This window comes from Physeter macrocephalus, chromosome 18 (assembly GCF_002837175.3).
Source record: "Physeter macrocephalus isolate SW-GA chromosome 18, ASM283717v5, whole genome shotgun sequence".
NCBI classification, from domain to species: domain Eukaryota; kingdom Metazoa; phylum Chordata; class Mammalia; order Artiodactyla; family Physeteridae; genus Physeter; species Physeter macrocephalus.
The window spans coordinates 8987734-9006822 of NC_041231.1; the positions used below are offsets into that span (position 1 = coordinate 8987734).

At 41.5% G+C, this 19089-nt stretch overlaps 1 protein-coding gene across 3 annotated transcripts in view; it reads left to right on the forward strand.

The window, feature by feature from the left end:
* The window catches only part of RAF1 (Raf-1 proto-oncogene, serine/threonine kinase), a 77456-nt gene that overhangs the window by 37327 nt on the left and 21040 nt on the right, over positions 1 to 19089 (forward strand). For all 3 annotated transcript variants that reach the window (XM_028479221.1, XM_028479222.2, XM_007126198.4), the window contains 2 exons: positions 9649 to 9881; positions 17464 to 17576. In XM_028479221.1, coding sequence (XP_028335022.1) covers positions 9675 to 9881; positions 17464 to 17576 — 320 coding nt within the window. In that variant the 5' untranslated portion in view covers positions 9649 to 9674. The remainder of the gene's footprint in view (positions 1 to 9648; positions 9882 to 17463; positions 17577 to 19089) is intronic.

The following is a 19089-nucleotide window of genomic DNA, read 5'->3' on the forward strand; positions in this document are numbered from 1 at the left end:
TCTTAGGATGCTTTGTATTTCTGTGGTGTCTGTTGTAACTTCTCCTTTTTCCTTTCTAATTTTATTGATTTGAGTCCTCTCCCTCTTTTTCTTGATGAGTCTGGCTAATGGTTTTTCAATTTTGTTTACCTTCTCAAAGAACCAGCTTTTAGTTTTATTTATCTTTGCTGTTGTTTTCTTTGTTTCTCTTTCATTTATTTCTGCACTGATCTTTATCATTTCTTTCCTTGTACTAACTTTGGGTTTTGTTTCTTCTTCTTTCTCTAGCTCCTTTAGGTGTCAGGTTAGATTGTTTATTTGAGATTCTTCTTGTTTCTTGGGGTAGGCTTGTATTGCTATAAACTTCCCTCTTAGAACTGTTTTTGCTGCATCCCATAGGTTTTGGATCGTCTGAAATGACTATTTTAAAATGTAACGTAAGGTGGAATTAGCACACACATGGAGAGAGTTCATTGGTAGAGCTAAGAAAGACAATTTAAGACTAGATGGATCCTTAAAAAAAAATTATCATTCAAGTGCAAGAAGATGTCTTTTGTGTGGATAAATGCATTTGGGAAATCACTGGAAGCTCTGGTAGGAATTCTGGGCTTTAGAATTACACCAGGTGCTTTCAAACTTAGTAGTGTTCCACACTAAGGAATACATTTTATAATGTGTGTGTACCTGAATCAAAGATTTCTCAAAATAGTACTTACCTGTACTATGTGGATGTATTGTGCTCTGCCTTATTTTTTAAGAAAGCTGGTCATGGCTCACCAAAATGATTTTCTGAACACTTATGGGTCATTCTCCACAGCTTGAAAAAGTGCTGAGTTACAGTCTAGGAAAGAAAGAGACTTGAGTTCTTGAAGTCTTCCTTGAAGAAGCTGGCTATTACGAAGGTTCTTATTCTGTCCTTGTTCGAAACATATTGGGTGCTATTTTAGTTATACAGTAGTTCCTCCTTATCTGTGAGGGATACTTTCCAGGACCCCCAGTGGATGTCTGAAACTGCAGATAGTACTGAACTCTGTACTATTTTATCTTATACATAATATACCTATGATAAAGTTTAATTTATAAATTAGGCACAGTAAGAGAATATTCGAATTTCCAGCATCACCACTCTTGCACTTTTGGGCCATTGTTAAGTAAAATAAGGGCTGCTTAAACACATGTACTGCCATGCTGAGACAGCCCATCTGATAACCCAGAAGGCTGCTAAATGACTAAAGGGCAGGTAGAGTATACTGTGTGGGTGTGTGCTGGACAAAGGGATGATTTACATCCCAGGCAGGAGGGAGCGGGTTGGTGTGAGTTTTCATGACACTACTCAGAAATCAAAAAGCTTAGGGCTTCCCTGGGGGCGCAGTGGTCGAGAGTCTGCCTGCCGATGCAGGGGATACGGGTTCGTGCCCCGGTCCGGGAAGATCCCACATGCCGCAGAGCGGCTGGGCCCGTGAGCCATGGCCGCTGAGCCTTCGCGTCCGGAGCCTGTGCTCCGCAACGGGAGAGGCCACAACAGTGAGAGGTCCGCGTACCGCAAAGAAAAAATAAAGCTTAGAAAAGCATGCAATTTAAAACTTAGGAATTGTTCATTCTGGAATTTTCCATGTAATATTTTCAGACCGTGGATGACCCCTGGTAACGGAAACTGTAGAAAGCACAACTTTCTAAGGTGGAGCACTACTGTACCAAGCAAAAGGGCCCAAAGAAGGCAACTGAAATGGATCTCAAGATTCAGGGGTTTGGTCTTTGACTCTTCCTTGAGTGACTCTTCCTTGAGTCCCCTTGCTGCATAATTCAGGGCTATGTGTCTTTCTACTTTGGTTATTTTGTTTGCTCCCAAACTCAGTACTATTTAGAATTTATAAACCACTTTTTAACTTAGATGTAGAAAAGATATCATTCTCTAACTTCCTAAAAAGGGAATATTCATGTAGAGAATAAATGAGGTTGAATGATTATGAGAGGTGAACTATGATAATAAAAACAGACATTTTGATATAGAAAGATGTAGCTTCGAGAAAGAGTTCAGACTGTAAAAAATCATGAACTACATGGCTGAAGTGAATGTATCTTCAAACTCCAGTGTGACAGAATGAAGCATGAAGTCAATAAAAGGCAAACTTTGGTGAACCTATGGAACCTGCCAGCTTCAGAAATTATGCTAGAAAAAATAAATTTAGAGGGCTTCCGTGGTGGCGCAGTGGTTGAGAGTCCGCCTGCCAATGCAGGGGACACGGGTTCGTGCCCCGGTCCGGGAAGATCCCACATGCCACGGAGCGGTTGGGCCCGTGAGCCATGGCCGCTGAGCCTGCGTGTCTGGAGCCTGTGCTCCGCAGCGGGAGAGGCCACAGCAGTGAGAGGCCTGCGTACCGCAAAAAAAAAAAAAAAAAAAAAATTTAGAGAAATTTTGATCTACTCATGATTGACAAATGTTGAGTGGGTGACTACAGAAAGCTAAGATATCTAGCAATTAATGAGTTGTCCCTTTTTCTGTCATAAGATATCCATCCCCTGGTGTCTTTCAGAGACTGAATCTGGGGTTAAGCCCATTGTGGCAAATCTTTAATGGAAGAGTAGTGGAGGAAGCAGAGTAGGATCTAGGCTTTTTGATTTCTGAGGTGCTCTGTAATGGGGGTGGTTGGAGGAGAGGTGGGCTGAATGCAGAAGGAAGCAGCTTGAAAACCAGTTGAGCCTAGCCTATTCTAGAGTGTTTTAGAATATCCTATTCTAGAATAGGCTAGGAGACTTCATGTTAAGTAAATTGTAGACTTCCTAAATTTATAGAATTTTGCTATCATAATAAGTGAAATTATGCATATGCAGTGTCCTTTGTGGTAAAAGGTAAATGTGTAGTCTGTTGAATACAAATTCTCAGGCTGTCTCACCATATATAACTATAAACATGTAAGTGTTTAAGGTCAGCGAACTTTTGTCATAAAAAAGCTACTGTTTTGTATATGTGAATAGTTATTTTAAAAAGATTACTTTTTTTTTTTTTTTTTTTTTTTTTTGCGGTACGCGGGCCTCTCACTGTTGTGGCCTCTCCCGTTGCGGAGCACAGGCTCCGGACGCGCAGGCCCAGCGGCCATGGCTCACGGGCCCCGCCGCTCCGCGGCATGTGGGATCCTCCCAGACCGGGGCGCAAACCCGGCTCCCCTGCATCGGCAGGCGGACGCGCAACCACCGCGCCACCAGGGAAGCCCAAAAGATTACTTTTTAATCATTGGACAGAAATGAGCTTTTAAAATTAGATTCCATATAACTTTTTGTTACCAAAGTTATCTTTTTAAAAAAATTGCTCTGAACATGAACAGTTTCCTCTATTTGTTTGTTTATTTATTTATTTATTTTTGGCTGTGTTGGGTCTTCGTTCCTGCATGTGGGCTTTCTCTAGTTGTGGCGAGCGGGGGCTACTCTTTGTTGCGGTGCACAGGCTTCTCATTGCGGTGGCTTCTCTTGTTGTGGAGCATGGGCTCTAGGTGCGCGGGCCTCAGCAGTTCTGGCTCGCGGGCTCTAGAGCACAGGCTCAGTAGTTGTGGCGCACGAGCCCAGTTGCTCCGTGGCATGTGGGATCTTTCGGGAGCAGGGATCAAACCCGTGACCCCTGCATTGGTAGGCGGATTCTTAACCACTGCGCTACCAGGGAAGTCCTGCTGTATGGTTTTTAGAAGATGCTTCTTTCTTGTTTTTAGATGTGTACCCTTTCTTGTTAATTGATTACAGAGTACCTTGCCTTAGAGCTTCCTATGATAAACAGGTCGGTCCTGGGGCAACTGGTAGGGGCCTTGGCCTTTCTGGGCTTGTCTGCTTATGTAGGCTTGCCTTACAGATAGGATCCATCATTTTCTATGAGTGAAATGAAAAAGGTTGGGAGGCACTGCCTTAGTGTGCTTCTCAGCCTGTAAGTGGTCTTGATATAGACATGGAAAATTAAAAATTATGAATGATAAAGAGTCAAAAACTTGAGAATTAAGCTGGATTTGCATTTATCAGTTTTTATTAACAGTTATTGTAGTATGTTCTCTACTAAGCACCAGCACTGTTATTTTCCAAGTGCCTACAAAACTTAGAATTTGTCATAAAATAACTGTGATCTTGGACTTAGTCTACAGTTAAGTCTTGTAAGTGGGTTCTTTAACCAGTAGATTGTAATACAGTCTTCCCTCACAATTAAATACAGAATGCAATTTATTGCAGTTTGTCTTTTGCTGAATAATAGGTATTTTTTAAAGGTGTACTACCAACTGGAGATTTAATTCACGTTTACTAGTTCTTGACAGGTCTTTTCTATTAAAAAAATATATTTTTTGCAGCATTATTCTGGCTCCTAGCTGAATTCATTTAATAAATATTTGAGTGCTTGTGTTCCAGGTACTGTATTAAGGGCTAAGAATACAGTAGTGAACGAGATTGGTAGGAGGTACTGGCAAGCTTGGCATGGAGCAGAAAGGCGGTGGGAGGTACTGACCAAAATCTGTAGGCAGTTAACATTAGTGGTAAGTGGCATGAAGAAAATAAGGGTTATTTGGTGGCGGTAGGGGAGTGGGGTCTTCTGACTAGGGTGGAGAGAGAAGGTGTCTGTCTCTAAAGGGATATTTTAGGTGAAGACCATAATGTGAAAAAGCCAACTTGCTTGTTTCTGGAGGTTTTCGCCTTGTAGGTGAAGGGAACAGGAAGTTCAGAAGTGCTGAGGTGTGAAGCTTGGCATGTTCAGAAAGAAGTTTAGCTTTTATTCTGAGTCTTATACGGGGGAGGGAAATGATAAGTTGCATTTTTAAGATTGCCCTGGCTGCTTCTGTGAGCCACGTCATTTCAGGCTAGTGAGTTGTTCAAAGGAGTCTTCCTCTTTAATTGGGGAAAAAGGTCTAGGGAAAAGAGAAGCTTGTAGATGCCCCTAAAAAGTGACCTCATGGTAATGAAGGGATAGAGTTAGGAGCGTGTTGGGCCTTGGGTAGAGGTGCCAGACATGGGAGGCAGTGCGTCATGGCTCTGCCACTTGAAGGCTGTAGGATTTTGTCCTGCCCCCCCCCTTGCATAAATAAAATAGACTTATAGATGTTTGTAGTAAGTAGTAAAATAAAAAAGCAAAAAGTAAATATATATATAAAAAGTAAAAATTCCCTCATCATCTTGCTGAAATATTGTTTTTTATTTTTTTTGTTTATTATTCTGTATTTTCTCACTTCTTTATTTTTATTTTTTAAATTGTTTAAAAAATAGGTTTGTGTTACTGTTTTAAAAAATAAATTTATTTTACTTATTTTTAAATTTTTCGCTGCGTTGGGTCTTCATTGCTGTGCGCAGGCTTTTCTCTAGTTGCAGCGAGCTGGGGCTACTCTTCGTTGCCGTGCATGGGCTTCTCATTGCGGTGGCTTCACTTGTTGCGGAGCACAGGCTCTAGGCGTGTAGGCTTCGGTAGTTGTGGCACGTGGGCTCAGTAGTTGTGGCGCACGGGCTTAGTTGCTCCGCAGCATGTGGGATCTTCCCAGACCAGGGCTCAAACCTGTGTCCCGTGCATTGGCAGGCGGATTCCTAACCACTGCGCCAGCAGGGAAGCCCCTCTCACTTCTTTATGATTCTAGATTTCCCTCGCTCTTTCTAGATTAGTATGAAAGAGGTTCAAACTACATTTGTCATTTTTTGTTTTGTCTTGGGTAGCTTCTTCCACCTTTGCACCTGCAGATCTACTTTACTTATCACATGGGAATTAGCATGATTTAATTCCCTGTTGTTAAGTATTTGGTGTTTTCCCCAATTTTTTAAGGATATGAACAATGCTCTAATGAAGATGCTTATACATATATCTTTATGCACTTGCCTTATACTTCTGTAGGATAAATTCCTAGAGTGATATTGAATTACCATATCAGTCTTTAAGAACATTTCAAAACTTTAATAGTTTTTTACCATATTCTCCTGAAAAAAAGTTGAGCCAAGATTGTGAGAGTAACGCCAGGTAGCGATCTCAAGTCTCTAAACTTTTCTAGTTTTCTCAGCTGTCATCTAAGAATAGTTAATATCTGTTGTCCCCTTTTGCTTCAGGCATGTGATGTGAGAAAGAGCATAGTACATAGTGGGTATTCAGACAGAAACTTCTGGTTAAGAGCAAGACGTTTGGATTAATTCTAGGCCATTTTAGCTCTGACTAAATGATTTCAAGTGTCAGTGTTATATATGAAAAGGTTAAGAGCTTTGGAGTCAGATAGAGCTGCGCAATTCTGAATCCCACCTCTGCCCGCTAAAGCTCGACTGTAAAAATGGGGATGTAATTCCTACCTAGAGTATCCTCTAAGGATCAGGTTGGGTAATAAGAGTCGGATGTATGCAGTATATACTGTTTCATAATAGTAGGCACCTAGTAAATGGTAACTATTGCAAATAATGCTAATAATAAGGTAAAACAAGTTTCTGAAGGAGTAAGGCTTGAGAAGGATGGGATTCCCTGTCAACCTCACTGTTTTCTACAGGAGGAAGTAAATACCTCTCACTTCTGCATGGTTGCTGACTCCCAGTCAGCAGCAGGGCATTGCACATCCTCACTGCAGAGTATCTGACTTACTGTCATTGTGTGACTATCAGTAGACTTCCATTGCAGGTTTCTTGTTGCCCGATTAAAACATTTGATTATTTTTTTTTAGGTAACTGTCTCTCCTTGCTTCGGTTTATAAGCTTTGTTTCTGCACTAAAACTGAACTCCGAATGTTACGTTGGAAAGTTCATGTACTTTAAATATAAACAGATACAGAATCTTGTTATTTTACCTATCACCTGGGTGTTCTTGGGCAAGTAGCATGGTTTTTATGTGCCTTATTTGTTTAAAAAATAAAGGGTGGTTGGAGGAAGGGATTTAAAATCTTTTGGGGTCCTTACACAGATTAAATGAGATTATGTATTAAGTGTCTGACACACATCCTAGAATACTAGTTTCTTTTCCTTCTTCAAAGGCAGAAAGTTATGGCTTACCCTTTTTTTTTAAAATTTCTCATAGTACTAATTGTTACTCAAGTGTAGTTGCTCATACTTAATATACAGTAACAAAAGGAGGAGAGAAGTGGAATTGAAAAAGTATTGGGTTGACCAAAAATAGCTTTCGGTTTTTAAGTAAAAGTAAAAGACACATTTTTCATTTTCACCAAGAACTTTATTGAATGGCATATTCACCCTTTTGTTCCACTACCTTCTGCCAATTTTTCAGGCAACTTCATAATTACATCTTCCCAAAACTCTTTATATTTTTGAGCAAAGAACTGTTCCAGGTGCCTTTTACAGTCTTTCAAGGAATTGAAATTTTTTCCATTAAGAGAATTTTTTAAAAAAATTTATTTATTTATTTTTGGCTGTGTTGGGTATTCGTTGCTGCGCGTGGGCTTTTCTCTGGTTGCGGCGAGCGGGGGCTACTCTTTGTTGCGGTGCGTGGGCTTCTCATTGCGGTGGCTTCTCTTGTTGCGGAGCACGGGCTCTAGGTGCGTGGGCTTCAGTAGTTGTGGCATGCGGGCTCAGTAGCTGTGGCTCACCGGTTCTAGAGCGCAGGCTCAATAGTTGTGGCGCACGGGCTTAGTTGCTCCGCGGCATGTGGGATCTTCCCAGACCAGGGCTCGAACCTGTGTCCCCTGCATTGGCAGGCGGATTCTTAACCACTGCGCCACCAGGGAAGTCCCCTTAAGAGAATTTTGTAAAGACCTAAATAAATGGAAATCTGAAGGTGCAATGTCTGGTGAATACAGCGGATGAATCAGAACTTCCCAGCCAAACTGTAACAGTTTTTGCCTGGTCATCAAAGAAACATGCAGTCTTGCATTATCCTGATGGAAGATTATGCATTTTCTGTTTACTAATTCTGGATGCTTTTTGTTGAGTGCTGGTTTCAGTTGGTCTAGTTGGGAGCAGTACTTGCTGGAATTAATCATTTGGTTTTCTGGAAGGAGCTCATAATAGAGAACTCCCTTCCAGTCCCACCATATATACACAACATCACCTTCTTTGGATGAAGACCGGCCTTTGGTGTGGTTGGTGGTGGTTCATTTCGCTTGCCCCACAATCTCTTCCATTCGCATTATTGTACAGTATCCACTTTTTTTTTTTTTCAAGAACATGTTGGGGGGTAGGAGTTTATTAATGAATTTTTTTTTTTTTTTTTTTTTTTGCTGTGTTGAGTCTTCGTTTCTATGTGAGGGCTTTCTCTAGTTGTGGCAAGCAGGGGCCACTCTTCATCGCGGTGCACGGGTCTCTCGCTATCACGACCTCTCTTGTTGCGGAGCACAGGCTCCAGACGCGCAGGCTCAGTAGTTGTGGCTCACGGGCCTAGTTGCTCCGCGGCATGTGGGATCCTGCCAGACCAGGGCTCGAATCCGTGTCCCTTGCATTAGCAGGCAGATTCTCAACCACTGTGCCACCAGGGAAGCCCTACAGTATCCACTTTTCATTGCCTGTCACAAGTTGTTTTTAAAACGGAACGTTTTCATTACATTTAAGTAGAGAATTCCATGCGGAAATATGGTCAAGAAGGTTTTGTTCGCTCAACTTACGTGGAACCCAAACATCAAATCGATGAACGTAACCAAGCTGGTGCAAATGATTTTCAGTGCTTGATTTGGATATTTTGAGTATGTCAGCCATTTCCCACGTGGTATAACGTTGATTGTTCTCAATTACTGTCTCGATTTGATCACTTTCAACTTCAACTGGTCTGCCCGACTGTGGAGCATTGTCCAGTGAGAAATCTCCAGCACGAAACTTCACAAACCGCTTTGAACATGTCTGATCAGTCACAGCACCTTCTCCATATACTGCACAAATCTTTTTTGGCATTTCAGTTGCATTTTTACCTTTTTTGAAATAATAAAGCGTAATGTGCTGAAAATGTTGCTCTTTTTCTTCCATCTTCAGTATTAAAATGGCTACACAAAAATTCACCAATTTTGATAAGTCTTGTTTTATTTTATTTTATTTTATTTTTATTTTTTTTGCGGTACGCGGGCCTCTCAGTGTTGTGGCCTCTCCCGCTGCGGAGCACAGGCTCCGGACGCGCAGGCTCAGCGGCCATGGCTCACGGGCCCAGCCGCTCCGCGGCATGTGGGATCTTCCCGGACCGGGGCACGAACCCGTGTCCCCTGCATCGACAGGCGGACTCTCAACCACTGCGCCACCAGGGAGGCCCAATAAGTCTTGTTTTAAATGCACGCTGATATGACAGCTGTCACCTATAATCTAACAAAATTGTTTCAAATGAAGTTAAAGACAACTAAGCACTACTAGAGCCATCTTATGGAAAACACCGAATGAACCTTTTGGCCCACCCAGTATTAGAATAAGAAGTCAAGAGACCTGGTCTTATAGTTCCAGGTTGGCTTTTTTTTTTTTTTTTTTTTTTTTTTTTTGTGGTATGCGGGCCTCCAGGTTGGCTTTTAACTGGTGGTATAACGCTTGTTGAGTCTTTAGATCTCTAATCCCCATTTTGTCAATTTTTGAGTTGTCTATGAAATATTCTATGGGAATATACGAAAATAGAAGTTTTCTGAGTAATTTAAGCAGAAGATGTCACCTACAAGAAAGCCCACATACTACTGTTTTCACAATTACTCTGTATATTGTATTGTTGAGTTAATTACTTTTGTTCAAGAATTCTAATTATTTGTCTATTTATTTATTTATTTTTACCAGGTTTCAGTATTGTGTAAGCTGCATCAATGGAGCACATACAGGGGGCCTGGAAGACGATCAGCAATGGTTTTGGATTCAAAGACGCAGTGTTTGATGGCCCCAGCTGCATCTCCCCTACAATAGTTCAGCAGTTTGGCTATCAGCGTCGGGCATCAGATGATGGCAAACTTACGGACCCTTCTAAGACAAGCAGCACTATCCGTGTTTTTTTGCCAAACAAGCAAAGAACAGTGGTACGTGAACATTGCTCTCAGAAAATGTAGTTGTCTATCACCCTATAGAAAACATTATGGATCATGTTGCCCATCTTATAGGCAGGCAAAATCTTCACTGTCACTTTGAGTCTTTATTTATTTTAAAATTTTATTTTAGTGTTTTGTAGTTGTACCTGTTTTTGTGAGGTATAGTTGATTTACAATATGGTGTTAGTTTCAGGTGTAAAGTGATTGTGATATTTTATATATATATATATATATTTTTTTTTTTCAGATTATTTTCCATTATAGGTTATTACAAGATATTGAATAGTTCTTTGTGTTATACAGTAAATCCTTGTTGCTTATCTATTTTATGTATAGTAGTTTGTGTCTTTTAATCCCATACTCCTAATTTATCCCACCTTTTCCCTTTGGTAACAGTAAGTTTGTTTTCTATATCTGTGAGTCTGTTTTGATTTTGTGTATAGATTCATCTGTATTATTTCTAGATTCCACATTTAAGTGATAATCATATAATATTTGTTTTTTTCTGTCTGACTTCACTTAGTATGGTATTCTTTTTTTTTTTTTAAGTATTTATTTATTTGGCTGTGCTGGTTCTGAGTTGCGGCACACGGGATCTTTAGTTGCGGCATGTGGGATCTAGTTCCCTGACCAGGAGTTGAACCCGGGCCCCTTGCATTGGGAGCTCGGCGTCTTAACCACGGGACCACCAGGGAAATCCCAGTGTGATATTCTTCAGTGGCAATATTTCATTTCTTTTTTATGGCTGAGTAATATTCCATTGGTGGGCACTGCGGTTGTTTCCATGTCTTGCCTATTGTACATAGTGCTGCTATCAACTGGGGTGCATGTATCTTTGCAAATTAGAGTTTTCACCTTTACTGGGTAGATGCCCAGGAGTGGGATTGCTGGATCATATGGTAACTCTAGTTTTAGTTTTGTTTTTGTTTTTAATAAATTTATTTATTTATTTATTTTTGGCCGTGTTGGGTCTTTGTTGCTGCATGCAGGTTTTTTTTTTTTGCTAGTTGTGGTGAGCTGAGGCTGCTGTTCGTTTGCAGTGTGTGGTCTTCTCATTGCAGTGGCTTCTCTTGTTGTGGAGCGTGAACTCTAGGGCACGTGGGCTTCAGTAGTTGTGGCATGCGGGCTCAGTAGTTGTGGCTCAAGGGCTCTGGAGCTTAGTAGTTGTGGCGCATGGGCTTAGTTGCTCCTCAGCATGTGAGATCTTCCTGGACCAGGGCTCGAACCCGTGTCCCCTGCATTGGCAGGTGGATTCTTTAACCACTGCACCACCAGGGAAGTCCCTAGTTTTAGTTTTTTAAGGAACCTCCATACTCTTTTCCATAGTGTGTGCACTAATTTACGTTCCCACCAACAGTGTAATAGGGTTCCACTTAGGGACTTCGTTAATTGGCTTTCCAGTTGCAGATTTTATTGCTTTATGTTCCTTTCACACCCCTTGCTTTATCCCAGCTCTTGGCCTTCATTCTCTTGTTAGCCTTGCCTGGAATGTCTTCTTTACTGACATTTCCTCTAAACAGATAGTACATTCTTCTTTTTTAAAAAAAATTTTTATTGGAGTACAGTTGATTTACGATGTTGTGTTTGTTTCAGGCGTACAGCAAAGTGAATCAGTTGTACATATACATAAATCCACTCTTTTAGATTCTTTTGCCATATAGGCCATTACAGAGTATTGAGTAGAATTCCCTGTGCTATACAGTAGGCCCTTATTAGTTACCAATTTTATATGTAGTAGTGTGTATATTATATATAGTAGTGTGTATATTTCAATCCCAATCTCCCAATTTATTCCTCCCCCCCTTACCCCAGTAACCATAAGTTTGTTTTCTACATCTGTAACTCTGTTTCTGGTTTGTAGGTAAGTACATTTGTACCCTTTTTTTAGATTCCACATATAAGCAATATCATATATTTATCTTTCTCTGACTTCACTCAGTATGATAATATCTAGGTCCATCAATGTTGCTGCAAATGGCATTATTTCGTTCTTTGTTATGGCTGAGTAATATTCCATTGTATATATGTACCACATCTTCTTTATCCATTCCTCTGCTGATGGACATTTAGGTTGCTTTTATGTCCTGGCTATTGTAAATAGTTCTGCAATGAACATTGGGGTGCATGTATCTTTTTGAATTATGGTTTTCTCTAGATATATGCCCAGGAGTGGGATTGCTGGATCATAGGGTAGCTCTATTTCTAGTTTTTAAAGTAATCTCCATATTGTTCTCCATAGTGGCTGTACTAATTTATATTCCCCCCCAACAGTGTAGGAGGGTTCCCTTTTCTCCACGCCCTCTCCAGCATTTATTGTTTGTAGATTTTTTGATGATGGCCATTCTGACTGGTGTGAGGTGAAAATAGTACATTCTTATGAGGATATATTTCAAAGGGTTCTTTGGAAAATTCCCTTAGACATTTCTGGTGATTAAAAAATTGTTTTGTTCTGAGTATTAAAGCAAACTGTTCATTTAAAAATTTTTTGATATTATAGGTATATTGAAGGAAATAAAATTACCTAGAAAAATTATTTTGGTAAATTTCCTAGGCCTTGTGGCAAAGCTGGAGGTAGCTTAAAAATCATAGCTCTTTTCCAAGGGCACTGAACTAGCCATTTATTCCTGCATAGTTTCTCACACAAAATCTCAACTTTTCTAAGAAATTACTGCTCAAAAAGTTTCTTACTATCCTGGGAGCGGAAAAAAAAAAAACACCTGGTTGAAACAGAAAAATGAAGTTGTGCTAATTTTGCTTAGCGTGGGACATTTGAGAAAACCTTCCTTCAAAACGTCCACACCTCCTCCTTTCCCACCCTCTGTTTTTTGTGTAAAAGCAGTGTGTTGTGTTTATTGTGTGTACCTAGGCGAGGCAAGGTTCCAAGGTTGGCAAGTACAGTCCAGAGTTTTCTCAGTTTGTTTCTAACAGTTCATCTCTCTCCACTTTCCTAAAACTTCCTTTATACTTCTTTTGTGACCCTAAAGAGCCTTCCAGTTATAGTGTTGTACACTTAAGTACATTTTGAACTGAAGGCAAAACTCAAAGGCATTTTAAAGTGTGAGTAGGGCTTCCCTGGTGGCGCAGTGGTTGGGAGTCCGCCTGCTGATGCAGGGGACGCGGGTTCGTGTCCCGGTCCGGGAAGATCCCATGTGCCGCGGAGCGGCTGGGCCCGTGAGCCGTGGCCGCTGAGCCTGCGCGTCCGGAGCCTGTGCTCCGCAACGGGAGAGGCCACAACAGTGAGAGGCCTGCGTAACGCAAAAAACAAACAAACAAACAAAAAACAAATAAAGTGTGAGTAAATTTATTTTTGTTCCCTTTCCTAAAAATGAAAGTTTAATGGCTGGCAAAATAAATAATAATAATAATCCCCTTATATTTCAACAGTAGTCTTTCATTTGCAAAGAGATTTTTACCCATTATTTTCTCAATAATTTTCTTTCTTACCTTAAGTGGAGAGCCCAGGTGGGAAGTCTGAATGTGATGGGAAGCTGAAGATCATCTGGTGCTGCTTCTGGGCATTACTGCTACTGTCCTCTCCACCCACATCTACCAGTTTGCCTGGAAGAGTGGGAAACTTAGTTTGGCGTAATAATTAAGTGTATGGGCCTTTAAGACAGCAAGGCCCAAATTTAAATCCCTGTACTGCCTTTTATAAGCTGTATCATCGAAACAAATTACATAATATTTTGAGCCTCTGTTTCCTGACCTTTATGAAATGAGGCTCATGCTGACTACAGCGGCTAGTTCATAAGTAAAATGGCAGTTATGATTATTTCTGAGTGTTTTCTATATCTGTGTATACTTTTTTTTTAATTTTTAAATTTTTATTTTTGGCTGTGTTGGTTCTTTGATGCTGTGCATAGGTTTTCTCTAGTTGTGGCGAGTGGGGGCTTCTCGTTGCAGAGCATGGGCTCTAGGCATGTGGGGTTCAGTAGTTGCAGCACGGGCTCAGTAGTTGCGGCACATGGGTTCTAGAGCGTGCGGGCTTCAGTAGTTATGGCGCATGGGCTCAGTAGTTGAGGCTCGCGGGCTCTAGAGCGCAGGCTCAGTAGTTGTGGCACATGGGCTTAGTTGTTCCACGGCATGTGGGATCTTCCTGGACCAGGGCTCGAACCCGTGTCCCCTGCATTGGCAGGTGGATTCTTAAACACTGCGTCACCAGGGAGGTCCGGCATTTGTGTATACTTGACAGCCTTCATTTGAGCACAGCTGGTGTTTGGGGACGACTGATTTGGAAGCTTGACTTCTCCGACAGCTTTTGAGAAGGTTCTGTCAGAGAAAGTTAGTTTCTTCTGTTTCTTTGGCCAGAGATGGACTGTGTGTCTCTGGAAGAACCACCTTCTTTCACTAGGCACCCAGCTTCAGGGGAGCCTTGAAGGAGGAAGGAGTCATTTGCTGGCCAGCATGGCCAGTCAGCTGTTTCTAATCATCCCCAGGTTGCTTCACTGCTGGAGCCCAGAATGACTATCATAATCACTTAGTGGGCTCCAGAGATGAATCAGATTTAGCTGATTACAACCTGTGTCCATGGGGAGTTGTAGAGAGAAGAGTGATAGAGAGGATCTATGTCTGATTTAAATAATTTTAGAATAATTAGTAGTTGCTTGTTTTTTGAATTTCTCTTGTCATTTGTTTTGTAAACATGCCTCTCTTTGACTAACTGCTGCTGCTAATTATCATTGGATGAGTGATTGGATCATAGCTGAGGCCCATTAATTACCCCTGGCATCACCTGAGAAGCAGTTTAAAATACAGATTCCTGCGCTTCATTCAAGATGAACTGAATCAGATGGATGTGTTAGAGGGGGCAGGCCTGGAAAATATATTTTCACAGGCTCCTCAGGTGATTCTAATATCAGCCACATTTGGGAACCCCACTGGATTAGAAGATATTTAAAGAACTGTCTAGCTCTTGGAGCTGTGACTTTTTTTTTTTTTAAATCTAATCAATTCCCATTTTATTTTTTGTGGTATGCGGGCCTCCCTCTGTCGTGGCTCTCCAAAGTACTGCTGCACAGTATTTGATACAGGTCATGATTCTGTTAATGTGAGTGTTTATTTAGTTTTCACTGTCCTCATTCTTGGTGTATTCATAGTTATATCATTCTCTCTCCCTTTACTTTGTTGTTTTGTGTCTGGAAGCTGGAAGTTAGTGGGATATTTCTAAGGGTATCACTGCTTCAAGAAACCTTTAAAATAACCTTGTGAAACACTGTAAATGAATATTTAAAAATATTTTAAACCTTTAAAATAAGTACACACATCACTCACCTCCCTCTGGGAAGGGGCTGGGTTGGCCACTGTCGGCTGTCACACTTTCACCCAGTGGAAAGACTCTACTTTGGGCAGTTTGCAAGCACTGCTAATCTACATTCTGCTCTCTCTACAGCCCATACTGTCTAGTTGCCTTACTTTTGATAAACTTTATTGGCTTTAAAAACAAAATGTATAGGGCTTTTATTGAAATGCTTAAGAGCTTAGGTGATATTTTTATATAGCTGCCATCATTATTAGCACCCTGGCACTCACACTTTGTTAGGCTTTTTTTTTTTTTTTTTAAGATTTATTTATTTAGTTAGTTTATTTTTGGCTGCATCGGGTCTTAGTTGTGGCATGTGGGATCTTCATTGAGGCATGCAGGATCTTTTTATTTTTTTTATTTTTTTATTTTTTAATTAATTATTTGTGGCTGCGTTGGGTCTTTGTTGCCACATGCGGGCTTTCTTTAGTTGTGGCAAGCGGGGGCTGCTCTTCATCGCAGTGTGCGGGCTTCTTGTTACGGTGGCTTCTCTTGTTGTGGAGCACAGGCTCTAGGCACGCGGGCTCAGTAGTTGTGGCTCGTGGGCTTAATTGCTCTGCGGCATGTGGGATCTTCCTGGACCAGGGATCGAACCCGTGTCCCCTGCATTGGCATGTGGATTCCTTTTTTTTTTTTTTTGTGGTACGTGGGCCTCTCACTGCTGTTTCCTTTTTTTTTTTTTTTTGTGGTACGTGGGCCTCTCACTGCTGTGGCCTTTCCCGTTGTGGAGCACAGGCTCCGGACGTGCAGGCTCAGCAGCCATGGCTCACGGGGCCAGCTGCTCCGTGGCATGTGGGATCTTCCCGGATCAGGGCACGAACCCGCGTCCCCTGCATCAGCAGGCGGACTCTCAACCACTGCGCCACCAGGGAAGCCCTGGCACGTGGATTCTTAACCACTGCACCACCAGGGAAGTCCTAAGGCATGCAGGATCTTTCATTGCAGTGTGTGGGCTCTTCGTTGCGGCACGCAGGCTTCTCTCTCTAGTTGTGGGGTGCAGAGTTTTCTCTTCTCTAATTGTGGCACACAGGCTCCAGGGCGCGTGGCTTCCAGAGCCCATGGGCTCTGTAGTTTGCAGCACGCAGGCTCTCTAGTTGATGTGCATGAGCTCAGTAGTCGTGGCGCACTGGCTTAGTTGCCCCGTGGCATGTGGGACCTTAGTTCCCTGACCAGGGATCAAACCCGCATCCCCTGCATTGGAAGGCGGATTCTTTTCCACTGGACCACCAGGAAAGTCCCTCTGTTAGGCTTCTGAGTGCCTGCTGAGTTTTTGAGGATTGGGTACAGGTGGATGTGAAAGGGGCGTATACCGCTAAGGTCTGGAATGGGTGTGCACATTTATTTAAGCTGTCAGTGATGTTTGTCCTGACAGCAGGGCAGAGGCTTTATTTCCTCCACTTCCTGCTTGCCCTCCCTAGTGTGAAGTGCATGTGAGATGGAATTTTTGTTAGGAAGATCAACCATTTTGTTGAAAATAGGTTGAAATACAAAGTTTTGATCAGAAGAACTCATGTTTGTTTATAGATTGGGTTGGCTGATTTTCCTTTCTGGTGGGTATTTATGCTTGCATGAACATTTCATTGAGTCAAACAAATTATAGAGATGTAGAAAGGGAAAGTTGATCATTTCTCTCTCCCAACCACTTTCTCATAGGGGTAACAGCTGAGTGTCTGTCTTTTCACACTCATACAACATATATAAACATATACAGGTTCCCCACCCTTTAAATAATCTTACTCTTTGTATTATTCTGAAAAATATTTTCCCCAGTTAATATGAACACCCTCTGACGAGTCATTATAAGTACTATATTCGCAGCACCGTGTGACACATACAGATGTTCTGTACTTTATTCAAGCACTTACCTATTGCTGGACATTCTGGGTGCTTCCTCTGTGTGTGTGTTTGCCATTATTGTTGACCCTTGAACAACTCAGGGTTACAGGCGCCGACCCTGTGTGCACTTGAAAATCCGAGTATAACTTACAGCCAGCCCTTGGTATATGTGCTCTGTAACCACTGTTCCATATCCTCGGATTCAACAAACCACAAATCATATAGTACTGTAGTATTTCCTATTGAAAAACATCCACGTATAAGCGGACCTGTGCAGTTGAGAGCCGTGTTGTTCAAGGGTCAACTGTACAAGCAATGCTGTCATAAAATCTTCTACATATACCCTTACAGACTGGTGGATTTATTTCTATATTCACCTTTCCAAGGGATGTGCTTGTGCAGCCTGTGTTGGTTCTAAAGGTGATCCTTTGTTTGTAGGTCAATGTGCGGAATGGAATGAGCTTGCATGACTGCCTTATGAAAGCTCTCAAGGTGAGGGGCCTGCAACCAGAGTGCTGTGCAGTTTTCAGACTTCTCCACGAACACAAGGGGTAAGAACTGAAAAGTCAGCCAGCTCTTCCTTCATACTAGTAAGGATTTCCTAGCTTCAAATAATAACTGTTTCCATAAAAAAAAATTGTACTAAGCTTCCTATAGAATAGTGAATATTTGAATACCCTTGTTTGCAAAGAGACAATTCAGAAAAATAAGATACCAAGAACTTGAAAATTTTGCTTGAACATTACGTTGGAAGATAAAATACATGTTAGTTGTTGGATAGTGTTTCCATAGAAGGAAACAGTAATGTCAGATGGTATGTTTCTCGAGAGCAAGATTTTTTTGTTTGCTATAATGCAGTTTACAGAGTGGGTACTCAGAAAGTGTTTCATTATTATTTATAGTTAAAGAATACTGTCTTTAAGAGATTAACTTTTATAATTCACTCATTTTTATTCAGTTAATATTTACTGAATCCCAGCAGTTTGATAGAAACAGGGCTAAAAGATGCAGGAGAATTTCTGCTTCAAGGAGGATCAGTGTAGTTCATCCTGTTCCTAATGGTGGTAGCAAGGTAGAGGCATCGCCTCAAAGTCTAGGAGTAATACCCCGTAGCATTAGAGCCATCTGGGACTATGTTACCTGTTACTGTTTCCCCCCAAGTCTGGGATAATAACCTTAATTTTACCTTCTTCTTGGAAAGTGCTAGTTCTGTTATTGATCTTTAGGTTACATCTTTTATATTTCAAGGGGCTCCCCAGTTTGAGAGACTAGCCTAGGGAATGAGTACTCAAGATGTTGCCAGAATTTGGCTCCCTGTTCACTGATGCCGAATAAAAATACGGAGACAGAGATTTGGAAGATAAGAAATAGAGAGGCTTTTTATTTTCTTTGCCAGGCAAAGGGAAGACACAGCAGGCTAGCGCCTCAAGAACTGTGTCCCCCGTCCTGGGGAATTACAGGGGGTCTTACAGGTGGAACTAGCAGTCCAGGGTAAGTGATAAGGATGAAAGTGGTGAAGGTCTTGTACTCTTCTTGCAGTATTTTAAAACAGTCACCGTTGGCATCAGGCAGCCTGGTAATTGGGTCCATTTATCTCTGGGTTATCGGCCGGGTGACCTTCTTTATGAAATGTAAACAGCTACAAGGGGTGATTTGCTACAAGAGCATGCAGCCAGAATAAATGCCAGGTGCAGGGAACAATTCATATGGAATCAGAGAGTAATTAGCTTTGTTTAGCTTTGTGAAGGACAAGTCTAGCTGCAAGTGTTTGTTAGTAGTAACAGCTAAAGAATAACCAAGATTGCTTAACTCTTTCAGGCCTGTTTATGCTGTTTCCCCAGCCTGTTCATTGTTTATTTTCCTTGTTTATCAGAAAAGTTTCATTTCTATTTTTGCTGCAACAAAAAGGGTGAGCATAAATTCATCCGTTTATGTTATTCCTCTCAGCTTAGGGGGCTTTTTGCTGAAGTGCAAATCTTTGAAGCAGATGCCAGTTTTATGTGGGTACAGTCCCAGGTTGGTCCCTAAGCCAGTGCCTAGTGCTCCCTAAAGACTAGAGAGACT